Consider the following 23,414-nt stretch of genomic DNA (forward strand, 5'->3'; position numbering starts at 1 on the left):
GTTCACAAATATGTAATGTAAAAGGAATTATTTAAAACCGAGGGGGAACCGCAACTCTATAGTTATACCCGATACGAAGTCAGTATGGCTCTCCTCCGGCAGACGCCTCTAATATTGAACGACACGAAATATTTTGGTATTTTTATAGGCTGATTTCCTTTACTATTACAAACATATATCCTACATGAGAGATGATTCCTTATGAAATGTTTACCTCAAAGTCCTGCTAAAACATATATTGAAGTTTTTCGGACAACTATTATAAAGGTGAATACTTTTTCACTGACTTGAATATGCTTTTGAAAAAAAGGTTTTTGGTGTTTCTTTAGCTAATTTAATGGTTTACTTCGTTGAATAAGATTTTTCTTGAAAAACATACCAAGATATTATAAAACATTTGTAAATTTTTGTACATTTGTACATATGTATGTATCTATTTATGTAGGCAGTATCTATTTTGGGAATGTTTGAAACTTCTGGTCTGAATTTTGACCCCTATGTATGTGCTTCGGAGAGTACAACAAGACATTGTACCATTCCTTAATATAAAGAAATCTGCAGCATGCCGGGACTAATAGTTTTCTTGTTTTTCTCCATTCACAGAGACGGTTCCGACCACAACCATAACGCCAACCTCTTCGACACCTTCCTCTGCTTTTGAGCGATTCAAGGCTTTGCGGCGCAGCCATCAGAAGACTGGCCACAAGAGCCACAAAAAGCGATACAAGGATTACCTAAAACGGCATCACCAGCCAGAACCAGGAACAGTAAAACAACCACCACCCCCGAGTCTCGCACCCCGTCATGTCCAGAAGCTGCTCCACGAACAAGTGCGAGAGCGGGAGCGATCCCTCTCAGCTCCCATATTCGCCTTAGGTATGCGGCCCCGCTCATCTCTGTCCACTGATAAACCCTTCTATGAGGGACGCGTACACTACTACGACCACCCCCGACTCGGCATGGAGCAAGACCAGGAGCAACAGCAGACCACAGAGATGGAGCGCCTAATAGCCCACGACAATGACAACTGGTACCGTCGTATAAGTCCCGTTCTCCGCAATGGCATCAAAGGTGGCCAGGGCGAGCAGCATCCGTATCAGCAAAAGCACCAGCATTACCAAAGTGTTAAAGGACATCATCAACACCATCATCATCAGCACCAGTACCAGCACCACCATCACAACAACCACAACAACCAAAACAACCAAAACAGGCAAAACCACCACCAGCACTCCTACCAGAAACCGGGTCAACTGCGTCAGAGGCTGAGCAGTCCCTACCAGCGCAAGGCACCAGCAGCGTCATGGGCAGGTTCGGTGGAAGGTTCTCCGAGCAGTTCCTTGCCTACTCCACCACTGCCACCACCCACCCAGCAGCTAGGACACCAGATCACCGAACTTGAGCACCTCGAACGCTACTACGCCAAGTGGCCGCATCTGGCACGGGTCCAGTTCCAGCTGTACGATGAGCAACGCAAGTCTCAGCAGCATCCACAGCTGTATGGCGACTACGAGGATGACTACGAGACTGCAGCCGAGCTGGAAGAGGCCCAGGAAGAGCAAGGCGAGGAGGCCAACCTGCCGCCGTATATCAAGAAGTACAATCGGCGCAACAAACAGTTGCTCAACCTGCTCGAGGGCACCCTACCACCACCATCGAACCCCTCCGGTAACTCCGTTTGGAGCGGATCCGTGTCGAAGGCTGGAACACCTGTCACAACACCGGTGCGTCTGGACGATGAATATTTGAAGCAGAAGCGGCGACGCTACCATCAGCAGCACCATTTCGAGGACTTGTTTGCCGAGCAGCGCAACGGCTTCATTGCCACAGAATCCCAAGAAACAACCACGATTACAGCGCCTACATCAGTCACAGAAGAAACATCAGCCACGTTAGCAGAGCTTCCCAGCAATCAACTGCCTGACGACGACGGGTATGTGCACATCGATGGAAATCGGCAGAAGACGCGTCTAACCGCATCCGTTGACTTCTGGCAGAAGGAAATGGCCAACAAAGCACCTCGCCCTCGGCCTTCCTTCACTCCGCAATCAGCTGTGACTACTCCCAAGCCCGCCCTGTTTAAATTGCCCTCGTATCCAGCCATAGCAAGCAGTTTCCTGGGAGCTCCGAGAAGCCGCAGCCGAAGCACACAGTTCGTGGCCAATGTGGCGGGTCGTGGACAGAGCAGCAGTCTGCCACACCACGACACCTCCAATAAAATAGGCGATGGAGCCAAGGGCACTGGTGAAGGTGTAGCGGAAGCTGCAGCATCGCCGCTCAACTCCTTTGCATATCACCGCGTCGTCGATGGAATCGGCGGCAACTCGGTGCTATCCAGTGGTGTCGGCACAAGCGGCGCCAACAGTCACAAGCAGTCTCGGCTTCCCTTTGTAGCCATTACTGATCGGAGACTTGAGACGATGGTCAGCAAGAGGACGCTAGCAGAGCGACACAAAGACTTTGAGCAGAATCATTTTCCAATGCCTTAAGCCCCGACCTCAAAGTGAGAGCGTCGGAGTGGTTCAGGTGCGGAGGGAGAGCAAGAATAAATAATGAAGGGCTGATGAGGGCTGGAAATGAGATGGGTATTGGGTCGATTAGGAAACACTAGCTTCAATTTTCTACTGTTTCAAGCACGATTGAAATTTGTAATATTTAAACTACTTGCAACCACCTAAGTCCGGGTGCATACCCATAATAAAAACTATTTCAGTGTTTCGTGCTTACTGTAAAGGTTTTCAATCACATATAGATTTTAAAAATATTAATTTTTAAAGCAGCATTTTCAAGATCCAGCCAAGACCGATTTAGGCAGATGTATTTCAGATTGAATGAACCGATTTAAGCCGATTGAGCAAAAAGGCATCATTAAATATTTTTCGAGTACGATTCCACAGCTTTTTCGTGGGTCAAGTCCTCATATCCAGCCTTATTTTCAGCCATGGGTCGTAACATAAATATAGAACTATAATATTGTAGTCGCCGCTTTCGGATGGTTTTTTGTGTTTTATACTCACAAAATCACGAATACTCCATATTCTTGTACATGTGTCTGAAAGAGGAGAACCAGAGAATCAAAGGATTTAGAAATAATTGTCAGAGAACTTTTTGTGGTGGTAGATATATAAAAACAAGAAACCATAAATGTTATAGGAAGGTAAAAAATGAAAGTAAAAATTCTACAAAAATATGTAACTATATGTGAGCAAAGAATTTTTTTTGTAAAAATAGGAAATATCACCAAATTCTGTAGACACATGCACATACACACACACACACACACACACACACACACACACACTCTAAGAGCTGTTAGAAATCAAAAAGTGATATCCAAAATTTAATTTTTTTCAATGAAATGAACAAGAATCTTGAATAATTTGGTCGAAAACTCGCCTTTCCACGCACAACACTTACGCAAACATATGGCGAACGCTCCCTTCTCCCTACTGCACGCAAACCATACAAATAGGTTTCAAAATTGAACAAAAAACTAAATTTGCATTAAAAATGGTGTTATACAGAATTTTAAAGATACGAGTACATATGTATTTTATTATCCAGAGAAAAGATAAATTTTAGAAGTCAATAGCAAGGCGAACGAAACAACACTGAAAACATATCACTAAAAGGAATAGGCAGTTATTAATTATACATCAAGATTTTGCTTCGGATTAATAAATCGCTTTGAAAATAAATAAAGATTTTTCAAGATTTAAGAAATTCTGGGAGGCGAGCAATATCAAGAACGATTTAGCAGGCTCGTTGTTAAATAGTTCCTGCATGGTACTGCCAGCCACCGTTGCCATCAACGACGCGTAACTTTAAACTCTAACTAGGTTCAAATAATCATCAGTAATCGTTTTTTATAACGTGTTCGTGCTAAAAATGGTTAACATAAGTAAGATCCGATTCCATCATCATCGCTCGAAGCATTGCATAACATTCTTCGACGACAAACCAAACAAGAAATAACCTTAACCAACTTAAATAGCGATATTGATTTGCTAATTTTATACTTCCTTCCATTTTCTGAAACCATTTAAACTGAAATTGTTGCGAAACGCATTGACATTGGTGTATCTGGTATTTGTCTACCGTCTCCCAACAATTTTAGCACCAAAATCGATTATGAATCGTTGAATCGGTATTGAAGCGGTAAAACCATTGTATATTGTATTTTGAGCAATACTCGCTTCAGAGTATTCGCTTCAATCGGAGTTTTAGTCGAAGAAATTATTCTCGACGAAAAATTATGTATTTATCGGTCTGAAGCAAACATCTTACCATCACACCGTTAAGAAAACAAACAATAAATATTCAAACAGAACAATAACCCGAAATAAAATAAAACTAAAATATAAGAAAAGAAAATATAGTACGTTATTTCGCGTGGGAAAAAAGTGAAAATCCATAAGTAGTGTGAACACATCCTAAAGACTTATCCGAGTTACGAGCTTACGCACACACAGAGACAGAAGCAAAGGTTGCGACCAGAAATAGAAATTTCATAGGCAAATACATACAAGAGTAGCGAGAAGAATGCCACGATTGGGATAGGCCAGGAGAAGATGATTAGACGGGAAGGTCAGGGCGAGGTCAGAGCTCAGAGGTGGGGCTGTGTAGTTAATTAACATATCAAGAGCGATGCGCGAGCAGTGTAATGGCCGAAAGGGAAAAGCAAGCATAATTAAGATCACCTGCAAAACTTCACGGCATATACATAAATATTCTTTATGAATAATTTTATGTTATTTTGCTGTTCTTACATAGCTTGGGGAAAGGAGGAAGGCCTTATTGAAAATATGCATACTCGTTAAATAAGCTAGTTTCCCGTTTTAAGGCAGTTAAGCCCGAAAAACATCGTCTCGTCTATGATAGAATTTTATAAAAGGATATCAAAATAGCTCCTGTAATCTATTCCAATACAGGCAGCGAATAAAAGTGATTACTTTTAGGCGAAAAGCGTGTTTGAATAATGCGTAGTCAAGCCAGACTATAATCTCGATATGTTTGAGGCTTACTAAAAATTGAGAAAACGCCTTAATTTTGGAACTGTTGCCGTTTTTAATAAATGCTCTGTTCTTTCATATTTTCATATTTTATTGTAGTAAAAATTAGTTGAAAAGTGATTTAGAGGAAAGAGAACAAAAATACCTTAAAAGGTTCAAGTATCAGAGAAAAAAGCATAGAATCAAAAAAACCTCTAGGGCCTCCTTACCCCTTCACCCACAACATACACATACACACACACACACACACATACACATTAAGTGGTAGCATTTTAATGGAATGAAATTTAATAAAGCAAACATATATTATTTACGCATAAATATGGGTGAAGTTTTTCCTTTTCCTGAAGTAAACAGACCTTTAACGAGTGGCAGTCGCCGACCTTTGAGTACATAAATCATTCAGGAGTTGAATTTTGAAGCAGGAACGTCACAGACAATCAAACGCGCATTTAAATATGGCAAAAGCTATAATTGACCAGTCATTTTTATACCAGGTACTCCAAGAGTAATACTCCCATTCGTTAGAATTTTCGGTACATCGACTCAAAAGATCCAGCTCTACTGGTGCTGGAAGATTTCCCAAAACTTCTCAATGTATCGATAGCCACCACAAGCACGGAGCGGGACATGTTTCCAGTCGCACAAGGGCTCGGCGTTCAACCACGTTGTAGCACTGAGCAAGTGCGGTAGTACCATAAGTTGTGCCGAGCAGGGTCACTTGTGACGCACTTTAAGGAGTGTCCATTGTCGAGCTGAGCATAAAATACACCGACTTCATCAAATAATCATCAAGCGTACCCCTCAGTGTCTTGATGCCATTAACTACTCCCTGTTTCCGAGTGAATCGCAGACGGACTTCATTTGGGTTGCATGCACTTTAAAGCTCCTGGCGCACGGCAGGATGTGAAGACGCGCTAAAGGAGCTCGGAACGATTGCTCAGAGGAATTAGATCTTCTAGGGCAGCATCGAGGTCTTAGACTATTGTTCGTCTTACTGCTATACTGCAATTGCCCGACAGATCGTATATACAATACAATGAGTTGCTGCTGCTGCTGCGCAACTCTACATTTATCGGGTCCATACGAGGGCTGCTATTTATATTTCGGGAATTGGAAATAAGAACAACAATTTTTAAATGAAAATGGTTCTATTGTTTTTCAATTGTTTTGCATTCGCTTGAACCATTGGTCATAGCAGTTTTTCCACTCCTCTTGAGACACCTCCAAAGCATGGTTTTTAAACTCTTCAACTGCTTCTTCGGCGCTCGTAAAACGTTGACCACGCAGTTTTTTTTTGATGTTAGGGAATAAAAAGAAGTCATTGGGTGCCAAGTCAGGACTGTAGGGAGGATGAGTCATCAATTCGACGTTTTGACTGCTTAAAAATTCACCTGTTTGTCGAGATGTGTGCGAGCTCGCATTGTCATGATGGTTTTGCGAATTTCTCCGAAGACCTCCGGCAAACAAATGGTCGTGTACCACTCAGAATTGACAGTCCTACGTTTCTCTAGCGGAACAGTGGCCACATGACCCATTCTCCCGAAGAAACAGGCGACCATTTGCTTCGAAGTGCTTCGTGCTCGAACAACTTTTGTTGGATTTTGCTCATCTTGAAACACCCACACGGTCGATTGCTGTTTAGTTTCCTCATACGCATATATCCATGATTCATCACCTGTCACCATTTTATGAACATCTTTTGAAGCACCTCGGTCGAACTTTTTAAGCATTTTCTTACTCCAATCGACGCGAGCCCTTTTTTTGAGCGATTGATAAGTTATGGGGTATCCAACGAGAGCAAACCCTTTTTACAACTAAGTGTTCATGTAAAATGAAATGTATTGAAGTGGAACTAATGTGCAAGGATGCCTCTATCTCACGATATGTCACATGTCGATCTTGCACTATCAGTTCACGCACACCATCGATGTTTTGTGGCAGATCAACCGATTTTGGGCGACCTTCACGAAATTCGTCAGCGACTGAACTACGACCACTATTAAACTCTGCAAACCAGCGATAAACTGTCGTTTTTGATGGTGCTTTCTCGGCATATAAAGAACTAAGTTCATCAACACATTCGTGTTGGGATAATCCACGTCGAAAGTTGTGAAAAATAATCCAACGAAAACCCTCTCGCGAAATTTCCATTTTTTTGCTAAATTGATTTTTTTAACTGATCGTGAACACAACAAAAACCAATTGTACATAAAAACGTTGTACGTACATATATGCTAAAAAATGACAAAGTTTATTATGGCGTTGCCAGATTTTACGTATTGGCTTTAGTATTGCCCATTCCCGAAATATAAATAGCAACCCTCGTAATCCGTATGGCTGCATTGAGCGACAATGTGTGCGTGCGGGAGAGCGGGAGAAAACGTGTCTGAACATGTCGATCCGATGTTCAAAAGATCTGATCTGATCCAGACTCTGCAGTCTGGTAGATTTAGTCATTCTTTATGATTGTGTGTTTTTACTTTTCTCGTATCTTCAATATTGTGGATGCCACAGATTTTCGTCCTTTGTGGGTGCCGAAGTTTTAAAATATACTTGTAACATTGTAATATCACATAAGTACATAAGATATAAAATGTCGGACGGACGGACAGACGGTTAGACAGACAGGGCTCAATCGACTCGGCTATTGATGCTGATCAGGAATATATATACTTTATAGGGTCGGAAACGATTCCTTCTGGACGGTTACACTTATCCATTTTCACCACAAATATAATATAAAGATAAAGATAATCAACCGTGACATTCGCTTTTTACACAAAAGCGGAAAGCATTCAATCCAAAGCGTACGACCATGTGATTCGGGCCATTATCGGTGACTGTCATGCCAAGCCACTTGTCGTGATGGTGATCATTTCCCAGCGTCCACCGTGCTCTGCCACCAAGCCGAGTAGGGCATGGGCAAGCTGGACTACTATTTTGAGGAGGATTCCGGCTGGAGTCTAAGCCGCGAGGAGCTGAAGCGCTCCTTCGATGAGGCCAAGAGGTCGTGCAATACATGCGCTCTGGTCGTCATCAATCCGGGCAATCCCACCGGTCAAGTGCTAACCTGCGATAACAATGATAACGGGCTGATTCTGCTGTCCGATGAGGTGTACCAGGACAACGTTTACGACAAGAACTCCAAGTTCTACTCGTTTAAGAAGGTCGCCTACGAGATGGGTGAGCCCTACTGCAGCCAATATCTGGTCAGCTTCCCTTCCACATCAAAGGGTTTCCTCGGCGAGTGCGGCATTCGTGGCGGGTGAATGGGTGAACGGCTGCCCTCTGCATCACCACCGCCGGTCAGGTGGCCGTCAGTGCTCTGGTTAATCCACCCAGGACCGGCGAGCCCTCCTACGATCTATTTCAAAAAGAGAAGAGCGCCACCCTAGCGGCCGTCAAGGAGCGCGCAGAGCTTGTCCACAAGACGCTCAGCAGTTTCGAGGGCTACAAGGTGAACCCCGTCCAGAGGCCAATGCACGTGTTTCCCCAGATCGAGATCCCACCCAAAACGATCCCGGTAGCCAAGGCCAGGGGCATGGCTCCCAATGCGTTCTACGCATTCGAGGTCCTCGAGAGGAGCGGTAGCTGTAGCGGATTCGGGCAAAATCCCAAAACCCGCCATCTATCACTTCCGCAGCATGATCCTGCCGCAGGCGGACAGGCTGAAACTGATGATAGAGTTCAATTTTATGAAGAAGTACAAATAGATGGAGATGGACACACTGCTTGCAGCCCTTCATTAGACCCTTGCTCCGCCTGCCGCGTGCCTATGTTAAGAGCTGTATTAGTCCACTTCGAATGCCCTCAAAGTCCACTTCGAATGACACCTGACTTGGGGACTACACATCGAAGCCACTGTCGTTAATGGTCAAAATAAGCTTAAAAGGTTTCATTGGATTTTAAACTAAAAACTAAACTAAAAGTTTCTCCCATGAACCAAAGGCAATAATAAAGGCCATAGGTCACACGCCGTTCAAACCTGGGAATGTGCCGCGAAAACGCATCTCAGCAAAATAAGAATTTTACAAGCGAAGACCTTAACGGCAATTGCAGGTGGTGCTCCATCTTTGGTTGGGACCACTGTGTTAGAGAGATCCCTACAACCCTAAAGTGGGGATAAAATAAACCACCACAGTAGTCGCTATAATCATAGGTTGTATAATCACCCAAATGAATCAGTAAAGATTTACTTAGCCCTCACATCCCACGAAGACTACTACTAAAGCGACTAAAGCATTCAAGCAATAAAAAGTATAGAAAAATTTGCGGGTGTATAAGGGAGTATGTGTGTGACAGAGCCATCTGTGTGGACCATTTGCGGTGAGGGAGGGACAATGAGGTATTTTTTGACCGCAATTTCGAGTAAAAGAACTCTATCAAAAGCACATTTAAATGCACGATAGTCGAGATGGGAGATTCAAGCGATGCGGGAAAGAGGGAGTGACCGTGGGAGAGAAAGAGTCCAACAAACAAACAACGTAATTAATTTGTCAAAAATTCAGATGCTCACCGGCCTTGAAGGAAATGGGAGAGGGAGAGAAAAAAATTCAAAAGGAAAACAAACAAAATGCGACGGCAGCTCCTTTCTTAGCCGTTTCTCCGCTTCACCGTTTTGCTGACTACGTGCCCAGCTTACGGTTCTATTAAAATTTCAATTAAATATTTTTCAGTTCCCTCTTTTTCTTTCTCTTTTCTCGCTATCTCAGAAAGACCCCCGACGGATTTGGCTATAGTACCTAAGTGCTTTAATTATTGCTTGTATAATTATTATAATTAAGATTTTGAGTGAGGCCCTCCAGGGAGTTAGAGGCCCCCCTTGCCCGGTTGTACTCTAGAAAGGTAGAGTGCGGGAAACTCACGCGAACATGTCGCACGCAAGTGCTTAAATTTTGAAAATACTTGCATGGTACCACGGATGCGTGTACGACAGGGGGCAGCAGAGGGGCCGGTTACATGATTCCGCAAAATATCCAGCAAAATATGCGAAATATACAAGACAGGCAGAAACAGCGACAGCAGCACAGACAAAGTCGAAGACTAGGACGGACAGAGGCAGAGACATACATGTATCACAAATCTATGTACATATGGTGTATATGTAAGTATGTAGAAACCTGTATGCACGGGTTCGGTGAGAGCGACACTGCAGGCAACATTTGGTACGACACACGCTGACTCTGACTGCAATGACAAGTGCGCTGCAACTTTGCCAAGTGTTTGCCGCCAGCGAGCTGCAGCGATTCGCGTCGCAAGCAACCACCTCATTGGTCGGCGCGTGCAGGCCGCGAAAATTCGTTAAGACGTTGCTGGCTGCTGCTCGCGCTCTCTATAAAACTCACTCTGCCTGTGGCTACAGTTGGTGCTGCTGTCGTTTTGAAATGTCTCTATTATCAGTCTGGTTCCAGCTAAACACATGCATAAGTACTTACGTGTCTGCTTTAGTCTGAGCCGCTGCTCCTGAGGCGCTGATACCTTGCAACCGCATTAGCAGGCTGCGAGCATGTGTGGTCTGCGATCGTAGCATGCTTTTTAGGGCTTTGCCCCGTCTCAACAGTATTTAGCGGGGATGCTTCCGCAAACTCTATACAAAACTTTGGTAAAAAGGACATCTGTATGCCCAGTACTCTTTCGAATTGGCTGAGTCTGCCGCTGGTCTCGCTGGGCTTGTTCATGTTGCTCGTAAATTGAATTGAAATTATTTGCCAAATGTGTAGGGACGCACAGTGGCAACTTCAGCTTGCTAAATTATTACCTTCTGAACGAAATAAGATATTTTCATGAAATAAACTGAATTTGAAAAATATATTATCATAAATGGTGCTACCATGTCTAGAGCCTTTACAATGAATCGGCAAAGTTTAACTTTGTTGCTCGTGGATATTTGCATATGAAAAAGAGAGTGTTAAAGTTATTTTATTTGTAAGACAGCAGAATATCAGTATACAGAATTATATGTGCTTCCGAGTAACATACGCAAGAGAGACAGACGCCGAAAGAAGAACATCGATATGAGAACATCGATATGCAGCAGGGCACATGCGCAGTGTTGTTACAGATCAATATCTAATTATCGTGGCGGTCACTTTGAACACTCCTCCTCAACACAACGCATGTTTACAAACTTTAAATATACTTAACTAATATTCAATAACATGTCAAGCACTAATAAACGATCTTTTAAACCAAATGCGAATACAAATTTATGGTGCTTAACCTTGGCTAAGTTCTTTGTGAGGACATCTGCTATCATCTCATCGGTTGGCAGATACGCAATGTTGACTTCACCTCTCTTGAGAACCTCTCGAATGTGATGTATCTTGACGTCGATGTGCTTTGAACGTGCATGAAACATGGGGTTTCTAGCAAGATGCTGTGCTCCAATGTTGTCGCCGTACATCTGAATAGCTGACTCCTTGGACATCAGCTTCAAGTCAATCAGTAGGCTGCGAAAGTATATCGCCTCTTTTGCTGCAGATGATAAGGCTATGTACTCTGCCTCCGTGGAACTGAGGGCAACCGTCGATTGCTTTCTTGACTCCCAAGAAATCGCTCCTCCTGCCAACATGCATACATAGCCAGTGAATGACTTTCGGTTCGTCATATCACTTGCCCAATCTGCATCAACAAAACACTCAATTGCCTTTCCTTGCTTTGTGTAGCATATCTCCCAGTCGATAGTTTTTGCCAAATATCGAACGATGTGCTTGGCTGCCGCTTCATGCTCGGAATGAGGATCCTTGTTGCGTTGTGCTAATTTGTTCACCGAATGCGCAATGTCTGGACGAGTCATAACAGCAAGATAAGATAACTCTCCAATTAGCTTTTGGAACGATGTGATGTCGACCTTGCGGCAGTCCTCTTTGTTGCATGTCACCTGGTAACCAGCTTCCAGCGGCGTGGACGTCTGTCGACAATCTTTCATACTGTACTGGACTGTTCGAGTAACTCTCTAATATACTTCCGTTGGCTGATTGAAATCGCACCCGTACTGCCTTCACGTTTCACCTCAATACCTAAAAAGTATTGCATAGGCCCGATGTCAACCACATCAAACTCTGCTGCGATCCTTGTCTTGATATCAGATATATCAGCTAGGTCTTTTCACAAGGATTGATTCATTTTTAAAGCTTTTACAGGCGCTTAAAGTGAAAAGTGATAAAAATATATCCACATGTGCTCGCCACTGTAGATGCGCCGTTGCGCCAATGTCTATGCACCATGCATTTAACATCTGGTCATTCGGCTTAGCTAAACTTAGGATTGGTACATATTTTTCTGGTTCCACTTTGGCATATTCGGTTACGCAAAGCATTGTACCCAATCTTTCCCCGCTTTTACTGTTTGCGCCCTTGTTGTCTGCTCCTTCCTGCTTACTTTTAACATGGCATTCTGATTTAAAATGCCCTTCCTTTCCGCACTTAAAACACTTTTTGCCCTTAAAGCTTTTCTTAAAACTGTTGTTGTCATAACTAACGTGTAGTTCAGTGCTACTTGTAATTTCCTTGCTAATGATATCTTCCTGCCTATTCTTCAGAAATTTTTATTGTAAGCATACTCAAGCTCGGCAAATTATCTCCCGACTTAATCGCAACAACAAAACTTTCATAAGTTTTCCACTGACGATTGGCCACAAATCATTTTGAATGAGATCACTTCTCATCAAAACCTCCCATGTGCTATAATTGTTTTCGTCCAGTTTTTCAACATTGAAATGAACCACAAGCTCAATATTTGGCTTCCGCCTAATTGATTTTTAAGATGTACAATCTCAATCTTGGGCTCCCGCCACAATCCCAATCTTTGACAATCGCCTCAATAGAAAAACAATCTTTGCCCACACCCGGCTTCTGATAAACAATCTCACACCCGGCTTTCTGCAGATTCTGCACTTTGAGCATTTTATCGTTCTCAACCTTTGGATGACGAAGTCCAATATTCGGGATGGGGAAATAATTCGGCATGTTTATAGAAAAATTATTCCCGAAAGGGATTGACGAAGCAAAGATCAAAAAGTTCAATTCAGTCTTGATCCAGAAGCGAAACCGAAAAGTCGAGCTAAAAACTAAGATCGCGCAAACACTTTGTCCGGAATCCTTTGTAACCCTCAATTTAAGTCTATATCTGTTTATATCTTAAAAGTTAAATATAAACTTTTAAAAAACGCAATCCGCTACCGCAGTTATTTAATTGGCGCCCAACGTGGGGCGACGTTGTATAAAAAGCACTGAATAATAAAAGTGTTGCGTCGTGCCGAAACTCGAAGAACAATTAATTAATGGAATAAATCCTTCAATAAAAAGACGCGGAGTGACTGTGAGATATTAGACAAGAAAAAGTGAAATAATAAAAAAAAAGAAAACAAACCGGAGCTTAGGGTGCGGGAAAAATAAATACAAAAAAAGGAATCAAGACACTTAAAAAATATAAAAAAGAAAAGCTTTAAACAAAACACAAAGAAATAAAAACAGCTAAACCAGCTAAAACAAAGAAGGAAGACCCCTAGAAAGACTATTAAACAACAAAGAATCTTACCAAGGAAGACCCGTACGAAGATTTGTCAGCCAAACCAAGAAGCAAGACCCTAATACTAAATATATAAGTTGAAATAGGTTTAAGCCCAGCGGTATCCAAAAATATAAAAACAAACATATAAACAAAATACAAGGTGGATCAACTAACTTTAGAGTTTGGAAAACTAAAAATGATTTATTCACAGACAAGGACCGATCTCACTGCAGATCTGGTCAAACAATTTATAGCACTTCAAATTCACAAGTACAGGAGCAAATAGTAAATTTGAAACAACAAATAGAATCTAAATCCGATCAGGTTTCAGATTATCAGGCAGAAACAATAGATGAGACAATCAAAGATGACACCACATTAAAAGTAATAAAATCCCTACCAATTTTCAATGGTGGATTAAACCAATACGTAGGATAGAGGGAAGCTGCAGAAACTGCAGTGAAACTATATAAGAAAGGAAGTAAGCAATATTATATTGCCTTAACAATTTTAAGAAACAAAATAACAGCACATGACGCACTGACCAACCACGGGACAGTATTAAATTTCGATGCCATACTTTCACGACTTGATTTTGTTTACAGTGACAAGAGATCAATATATATAATAGAATAGGAACTAAGCGTTCTCCGACAAGGGAACCTTTCAATAGTAGAGGTCTACAATGAGGATAACAAAAAGATGCCTTTTTTTAAAAATAAGACCATAATGATTCATGGAAAGGCAGTAAAGATACCAAAGAATCTAATAACAAAATTAGACAGAATGCCTTAAGCATTTTTATCACAGGCCTAAACGGCAACATTTTGGAAATTTTATTACCATTAAATCCCCCAATTTGTCTACCAATTCAGTACCAATACCAATACAGTGGCGTATTATTCAGTAATAATACTTTAAGATTCAACCAATGGCAACCAAGGACAAATAGTTCACCATTCGACCAAAAAAACGATTTCCAAGGGAATAAAATGTCATGGGGACAACCCTATTTCTTAGGCAAAAGACAACAAAATCAAGCTTCAGAACCAATGGATGTAGACGAATCAATAAAAATCCAGAACCGACAGAACACCAATCAATACAGGGGTAATAATAATAATAGATTTTATCGGAAAAATAATAATGATAAAATAATAAAAAACTAAACAAAGATTTAAAAGTTTTGATAGATACGGGAGCAACTTCCTGTTATATAAAAAAGGGAATTTACAAAAATAAAAAAGAATTATCAATTTATAAGAAAGTTGCTACAGTAAATGGGTATTCGATAGTTAAATCTATCCATAATATAACTATTTTTAATACAAAAAAAGTGTTTTACGAAATAAATGGAATGGAGGCGGATTTCCTAATATTTAACCCATTAAAGAAAATCGGAGCTTTTGTTGATACAGGAAAGGGGATTTTAAGTTATAAAAACAATGAAGAGAAACTAATATATAATGAGGTCCTTTCTTGAAACAAATTAACCATTATAGAAGGAACGAGGGGGAACGTTGTGAGTTGCTGCGGACACCGCAACTCTACATTTATACCCGCCGCAGACGCCGCTAATATTAAACGACACGACAAAGAGTGCGTGCGAGAGAGACAGAAAATCAGTCGGACGCTTAACACTTTAAATTGGTACCCAGGGAACACCACGGGGAGGCTATCACGATTCAATGGGGTCACTCTAGCCAAAATATAATCTTGGGGACCTACGAGACCTACGAGCTAAATATTCCCCAAAAAATAAAAAAGGGGATTCCAATCCTTTATAAAATATCTAGACTAACATGAATGAATACCTATTTACATAGAAATAAACCTATTTCATACAAACTTAATTAACAAAATAATAAAACAGATAAAAATAAAAAAATTTTAAAAAAAGTAAAGATTAAAGTACTAATATAATTAAGAATACGGCTAAATAATGCAAAATATTAAATATTTACACTATTGCCTGATTACCAAACAAATCTAATCTTCTGCCTCTCTAACAAATCTTAAAAATCTAACAAATCCTCGCCAAATCTAAATATGGCCTACTATTCCTTTCTGAAAGGAATTTATAAATTTTCTTACAGCAGCCTAAAAGGCAACGAAGGCATAAATTAAAATCTCCTAACACTACGGAATTTCTATCTAAAAACGGATACCGTTGAAATAAGACCTCTAGTTCTGCTTCGAACTTTCGCAACGGATACGGGTTCTGTAAATAACAATAAAATCGACAGAGTTGTACTTAAACAAAGCATACTCGAACACTGGAGATGCTAAGTTCCCGAAATCCGCATAATATCTATTACTTTTAATAATACTACAATGATTCAAAAGTTCATTCCTAACGAATATTAGAATGCCTCTTTTCGGTCTAGCTCAGCTGGCTACGGACTGGCAATCTAACCGCACTGCTGTGGAAAAGCCAGGAATATTATAAGCTTCATTTGAGTATGTGGAAGCCTCAACGAAGCACAAAATAGAAGATTTGAGCATTAGCTGATCAGAACAGACATCGATAAAATGGCAGTGCAAGCTTTCCGTATTATGGAAGAAAATATTTAATTCGGACGGATTGAGTAAACAATCGAAGTGGGTATGAAGTAACTTAGCGGAACGCAAGTTCTCCATCTCTTTCGCGACAGGACAGTCCCGCTTGGGTCTCGAAGGAATGAGTGGTCCAACGATATAAAGTCCGTTCGCACTGGTGGCCCTACTACCCTACACTTTGCTGTATGTTGCTCCCTGACTCTTATGAAGAGTTATAGCTTCTGCAGCTACAATCGGAAACTGTTTTCGGTCAATAGTAACTTGTTCGTTTTGATGGTATTGAAAACATTTTGTAGTTTTCTGAATTGGGGTCCAAGAAGATTCGTTACTATGGCTGCGCTTTGACCGTGCGTTAACTCTTACGCTTTCCTCGAGAAAATGTATCCAAAGAAGTTCGGGGGCATTGAAAGAGCTGAGATCTATCTGCATTAAAACACCAGTGGCTCCGTTAACAAGACCATCGGATGTATCTACATTGACTTTCATCATATATTTAGCCGTGGTTTGAGAACCAATGAAGTGCACAAGCCATGTGTATTCGAAATTTAGAAACTCTTAACAGAGTCCAGATATTTTGCTTTGATTTCTGGGTTAAGATGATCGGCTTTGATGGAGTCTAAAGCTATTGAAGTATATTCTACAGTCATAATCGAAAAAAGCTTCTCCTTATTGTACTTATCTGTCTCGCTAATGCTATACAATAAGTGGATCGCATCTCTTGGTGCTTCACTGCCGTGAACTATTCGGTCTCTAAGCAATTGAATATCTTCTGACGTCATTACGGCCGATGCCTTGTTATTTAGTGCGGTTGCAAAAGGTTGGTCATCTCGCTGTCGCATTATCTCTGTAAGTTCGAAAAACTTGAAGCCATCCCAGAGACTAGAGCCAACTATCGCACTGTATGGATTATGCGCTCCTGATGAGGATTTGAATATCGATCGTTGGATATTCAACGGATTCCTACTGGACATAACTTCCTTAGATCGCCAAACACGACAACAGAAATGCCACCGAAAGGACTCTCGGGCTGTGAAAATATTTGTTTTAGACGCATATCCAAATATGAAAACATTTTTTCACCGACCATAGAAATTTCGTCAATTATAAGAATTTTAAGATCAATAAATCTTGAACGCAAGGTATTTAACAAATCTGGACCCAATTGTTTAAAAGCATGGTTGGATTGATTGAGAGGTAAAGAAAACATTGAGTGAAGTGTGGCACCTCCAATACCAAATGCAGCTTTTCCTGTGGGAGCACACAGCAGAGCTCTAACAGTTTCTGGGTTAGATCCTGGTCTACGATTAAACTCCTGGGAAATGGTCTGAAAAATTGTAGATATGGTTCTACCAAAGACTATACAATACCAAGATGTTGCATGAGCGACCAAAAAGCTGTTCTATGGCGGGTCCTAACATTAGAACCCAAAAGGCACGAGGGAGCGCGCGGGGTTTCAATTCCCTTTTCGCCTGTACTTCGACTCTACCGCGACCCCGCTGCCCATCGGTTTCGTCTGTTCGGCAATTCTGGACTCTCGAGCCTCAGCACCGTCGAAGCGGTGGTCGCGGATCGCCGATGTCTTTGGAGCGGCACAGTGGGACCTTTGGCCGTCTCAGCTTGCTAAATTAGTTAGTGAATATGAGTTCAAAAAATATTTTCACACTGAAAAAATGTTAAACTTTGAGTGCTTATATCTCCTAAACTAAAACTATCTTGAAAATTCGATTGGAAAATTCTCTATTAGATGCGTACATTAAATTTATCTAAAGCACTCATACAATTTTTTTACTATTTCGGCTGAGTCCCCACTGTGCCGCGCCAAAGACATCAGCGACCACGCTGCCCTACGGTTTCGGCACGCAGACGATTCATATTTTGTTTTTGTATTCTATCTCTCGAGACACACCGACTCGACGCTGACCGAGGCATTGACGAAGCCGAGTAGCATTTCGGAGGCGAAGGTAGCGTAAAAGAGAATTGAAGTAATAGCCCCGCGCGCCCATACCTTGAAGCGTCAAACGAAAATTGAAAAAGAATTTGTTCCTCATGCAACATCTTGGTATTGTATAGTCTTTGGTTCTACTCTTGCCGACGCCTGCGCCGCCACCAACAAACTCATAAAAAACTTCTTTATTTCTCACATTATGCAGAACATGGGTGAAATACATATGTAGGTTTTTTGCTTCAAATTCAGCGATCTAATCAAATTAGCTAAAATATTAAGGGAAACAATAGGAGGAAGCTTAATTAATCGAATACTTCTATCTTGATCCGCTGCCTGGTCATTCAAATTCAAATTCAAAACATTTATCTGGGAACTTATTTCTGGAATCGCTAAAGCCCTAAACTCCTCAGCAATTGCCTCATCAACTACCTCTTCACCTTCCTCCCTATTCTCTTCGGCTTCCATGGCCCTCCTAAGCGCGTCTTCCAAATCTCCTAATGCATTGAATTTTTGGAAATTTGAATTTACCAAATCCTGATGATTATTATAAAGATCCTCGCAATTTACGCTCACTAAATCTTTCTCTTCATCTCTCCACGGATAAAACAGCATAGCTAATGCTCTATAATAGTTTGACCTATCTGTATTTATATTAAACCTCATATATTTTAAAATGGACGGCTTAGTTATTTCCCTAATAAAACCCCTATTATCGCGGAGAGAGATAAAAACTTCTACTTGTGCCTCATTTTCTTCGTCCTCTTCATCATCTCTATTTTGGATAGTTCTTTTCCCGCTTTTAGAAAATTCATAATTTGCTGCAAAATCGGCTAAACACAGTCCCTCAAGATCAGTTGGTCTTTGTTCATAGCGCTCCAGCAATCCTTTGACGAATATGTCAGTGGACTCCTGATGCATATTTTGTAGCTTGTGGATGCTTGTGGATTTGAGCATTCGAATTCGTTGCTCTGGAGGGAAGTATTTACTTGAACACATTTATTGCTAGTTCCGGACAACGGAATGCCTAGACAACAATATACGGCTTCCTGAGCAGATATCTCAGTGCCAGAAATAAATTTGTGACCAATATGCTGTAGCTTTTGTCTTGTCGTGTAATTGTCCCCTTGAACTTCTTTTGCAGCTTCGCGCATAAGCTTAGAAAAATACCCCTTTGGGTTTTATTTATATAATTTATTATATAGCTACAGCATGCATAAGGGTCCAAAATATATTGGATATCCATATTGGCCCTTTGCATTGAAAGGATGTGTTTATTATAAGCATTAACGCAAATCTCAGCAATGACCTTTTTAGAAAAATGTGTGGTTTCTTTAAACCAGAAGAAATTGCATATTTGTAGTCCTCGTAATTGAGGCTCACTTGTTCGTGCGAAAGAAAGTTCTCAAATATGCTCAAGTGATCAATCATATCAGAGGATTGATCAGAATTTAGTAGGTCTTGTTTTTTCTTAAAATTTCCTTGGTGAAAATCAAGGTTTGGAGTTTCCTCCGGCAGTGGACTTAATATCTCCGTTTGGGGCATTGGAGGGTATGGAATACCGAATCTACAAACTTTTTTTCCACTTTTATTGGTCTTTTTAAGACATGACATGTCCTTATGCCGATGATTTTGGTATTCAACATACGGAGCTAATTCAGAGTCTGTGACATCTACTGTAATATGTTTGTTAATGAAGACTTTAACTGTTGAAATTTACTCTGTACTGGTTAAGTCCACTGCTGGGGCATCTTTCAGCCAAAACATGCCGTGAATATGGGGGGAACCTCTTTGTTGGAATTCAACACGCCAATAATATTTGATGATTTGATGAAGTTTTCCCCGAAAATGCCCTCGCGATTCCTCATAGCTTTTAAAATCTCGCGATACCTATAATCGAAATACCTAGCACAAGTAACTGGATCTGCCCTGATAAGACGCTCCTTTTCGGTGTAGGGTAGATTCATTGCTTCTTCTTCGCTAATGATCTCCCTATCTACGTTTTTTTTTGAGCAAAACAAGCAACTCTGGTCACCGCGTTTCAGCAGCAGACAGAGTAATGAAAAAAGTCGGCAGGCCGAACTGACGAATCATGGCCATAATCTTCTTCTATTCATCCTCCCAGTGAGCCGGAGACGATCGAATATCGCGAAGAACCCTATATCCCTCATCGTGGTTAAAAGCGTTAGCTGCCGTTACTGCACTGGAAGTGCTCCGCTTACGTAAGCAGATTGAAATATTATTTCGAATCTTAATGAGTTCTAACTTCTTGTAATTGAAGAATAGTTTGTCAGTTCTACAACCTCTCCTATCTACATTTCGAAGCTCTGATCTAACAATGGTTGTAAAACTTTGCGAAGATTGTCTTTTGACGCCTGCATAAATAGTGGGAAAGGATAACTCTTCCGAGTCAATGTCTACAATCATGTCGAGAGGTCGTTGGCCTTGACCTGGTACGATTTTAATAATCCAATCATCAAATGGTATGTTGTTTTCAAGCAGAGTTTCCTGACCTCCAGGGTTGAGCTCTTCGGCTTCTACTTCCTCGTCGGGATGGGCCGGCTCCATATCTACATTCCTATCTCTATTCTGCATACTTTCTAAAAAGGCTGCGTCTGCTTGAGATGCTACGAAAGGAACAATATCGGATGTGAAACCAGAGATCCATTGCTCGTTCACTACAACATTATGCTTTTTATACAAATCTGTGGTAACTAAATAACGAAGTTCTTCAAAAATGTTGTCGTGGTCGTTTCCGACCCCATAAAGTATATATATTCTTGATCAGCATCAATAGCCGAGTCGATTGAGCCATGTCTGTCTGTCCGTCCGTCCGTCTGTCCGTCTGTCCGTCCCCTTCAGCGCCTAATGCTCAAAGACTATAAGAGCCAGAGCAACGATGTTTTGGATCCAGACTTCTGTGAAAAGTCACTGCTACAAAAATATTTTAAAACTTTGCCCCGCCCACTTCCGCCCCCACAAAGGGCGAAAATCTGTGGCATCCACAATTTTAAAGATAAGATAAAACCAAAAACGCAGAATCGTAGAGAATGACCATATCTTATAGACTGCAGAATCTGAATTGTATCGTATTATTATTATAGCCAGCATCAAGAAAACAATTTCATTTTTTCTCGCCCTGTCTCTCTCTAACACACACGTAGCATAGGCGGCTTTGCTTAGAGTAAAACATTAGCGCCTAGATCTCAGAGACTATAAAAGCTAGACCAACCAAATTTGGTATCCACACTCCTAATATATCGGACCGAGACGAGTTTGTTTCAAAATTTCGCCACACCCCCTTCCGCCCACGCAAAGAATGCAAATCTGGGGATTTTCACAAATCTCAGAGACTATTAAAGCTAGAGTAACCAAATTTGGTATCCGCACTTCTGTTAGATCTCACTATAAAACGTATATCTCAAAATTTCGCCCCACCCCCTTCCGCCCACACAAAGGACGAAAATCTGTTGCATCCACAATATTGCAGATTTGAGAAAACTAAAAACGCAGAATCATAGATAACGACCATATCTATCAGATTGCTGAATCTGGATCAGATGAGATCATTTTTATAGCGAAAGGAAACAAATCAATTTGCACTGCCTACGCAGCGCCCGACGTCACGCTCAGACTGATTTTCTGTCTCTCTCGCACGCACTCTTTGTCATGTCGAATAATATAAGCGGCGACTGCCGGACAACGGCCAGTTGTGACTCTAAAACTCCAGCGAACAGTTTGGGAAGTATTGCCCTCGCGTTCAACATTAACTCTTCTTTTTTTAAAACAAGATAAGAGATTGATTATAAGAGAGTTAAAGCTTTCACTGAAGAGCTTAAGATCTAATTGAGAGAAGCAGCGTGGTTCTGTGGGAGTTATGTTTTAAAGCTTCACTAGAAATCGTACGATTTCTCCGTTAGTCGTGGAAGCTATGTGTAAGCTTTGCTTAGCATCGTACGATTTCTCCGTTAGTCGTGGAAGCTATGTGTAAGCTTGGCTTAGCATCGTATGATTTCCCCGTTGGTTGTGGAAGGTAAAGTTCCGATCGCAAGGGGCTAATGCTAGTGATAAAACTTCTAGATGGATCATTGCTTTAGTGAAGCTGTACGAACTCGGAGGTATTTTTCTATGCAAATATATATATATATCCAGTGAATTTGAAAACGTTGTGCAATCAAACACGTGCCAATTAAATTGAAGTTCTGGTGGATTATATTATTCGGTTTGGTTTAAAGAAGACAAGAGGTATTTGAATCGTACAATAGTGAAACAGTTTTAACAGTCTCGTATCCTAGGACTGGGAATCTTACTACGTTCGACATCGGGAAAGAGAAAAAGTACCAACTGACCCCTCCAATAACGAAGTCGTCAAAGTCCATCGATTTCTTAGTAGATCTGGGAAAGGCCTCGGATTTCCCAGGAACCAGCATCTACATAAACCAACGATAACTACAACCAAATAGACTAGCAAAGCCGCCCGAAGATATATGTACTAGAGTGAAGCTTGAAGTTATGTGGATGCATACTTAAACTGATGTACTTCTTGGAGTAAGACGACAAGAATGGTTTTCTTGCGAATTCGGAGAAACTAATGTGCCGCACTCGTCACCCTTCTCGCTTACGAGTTAAGCGCGCGGCTAAAGCTTTCGCACGTAGTTTCTTCGTTGTGTGTGTAGTGATTTCCAAACTGGGGAAATAAAAACATTATTCTGCTGCGATCCACACTGCCGTTTAACAGTCGTCGTATCAAAATGTACCCAAAGTATCAATTTTGAGTCTCTTTATGAGATTTTCCATTTTCTTTGTATTATTAAAGATTAAATTCCGTACTAGCTATTCATCTTAGTTCTGTATTGTATAGACGTTAAGAGAAAAACAAACAATGTATATAATGACCCATAATTAAAATCTGCGCAAGTGAAAGCCACATAGTTTTAAGATCAGCCGTTAAGTTGCAAATCGTCGTCGAACTGGTATGGAAATGATATAATCGGTGTTTCATCCGAATTAGAAGTGAAGACATGTATATTCATAATTTTTCTCCTTTCCTCAGAATATGTTCCCACGTCGCCCCTTGAGCTCAACGGACACGCCGGATATTTCATATAAAGTATGAGTGAGTTACGAGCTTCCTTAAACGGAGATCTCGAGTATTTTCAAAGTATATATATACGTCTTGTAAAACTTCTATTGCGGTATGTTGAACAACCATATACATACGTGCGCTAATTAAAGCCGATCGGCTAGTAATTTTTCTTTCACGTTTGCCTTCTTTTTATATTATTATCATATTTTTTTTCTATTCTTTCCAATTTAATTTCTTTTACGCCATATTCTCTACACATACATAAGTCCTATATACATATACATATACATTTATAACTAGA

General features: G+C 41.0%; 2 protein-coding genes and 1 long non-coding RNA gene across 3 annotated transcripts in view; all 3 read left to right on the top strand.

Annotated features, from left to right (window-relative positions):
• LOC6903955 (uncharacterized) overlaps window positions 1-5,325 on the top strand; it is a 64,993-nt gene extending 59,668 nt beyond the window's left edge. Inside the window, exon 4 of the mRNA XM_033383064.1 lies at window positions 604-5,325. Within this exon, the coding sequence (XP_033238955.1) occupies window positions 604-2,489 (1,886 nt within the window). The 3' untranslated portion in view covers window positions 2,490-5,325. The remainder of the gene's footprint in view (window positions 1-603) is intronic.
• Window positions 5,326-7,933: 2,608 nt separating this feature from the next.
• Window positions 7,934-8,728, top strand: LOC6903956 (alanine aminotransferase 2-like). The gene is made up of 3 exons (XM_033385105.1): window positions 7,934-8,280; window positions 8,358-8,570; window positions 8,659-8,728. The coding sequence occupies exons 1-3, from the start codon at window positions 7,934-7,936 to the stop codon at window positions 8,726-8,728; spliced, it is 630 nt and encodes a 209-aa protein (XP_033240996.1).
• A 13,340-nt stretch (window positions 8,729-22,068) lies between these two features.
• Window positions 22,069-23,132, top strand: LOC117184942 (uncharacterized). Its single transcript, XR_004470415.1, has 3 exons — window positions 22,069-22,272; window positions 22,323-23,000; window positions 23,081-23,132. It is a non-coding gene; the product is annotated as an uncharacterized lncRNA (long non-coding RNA).
• Window positions 23,133-23,414: the final 282 nt, after the last annotated feature.

The sequence above is a fragment of the Drosophila pseudoobscura genome, chromosome X (genome assembly GCF_009870125.1).
Source record: "Drosophila pseudoobscura strain MV-25-SWS-2005 chromosome X, UCI_Dpse_MV25, whole genome shotgun sequence".
NCBI classification, from domain to species: Eukaryota; Metazoa; Arthropoda; class Insecta; order Diptera; family Drosophilidae; genus Drosophila; species Drosophila pseudoobscura.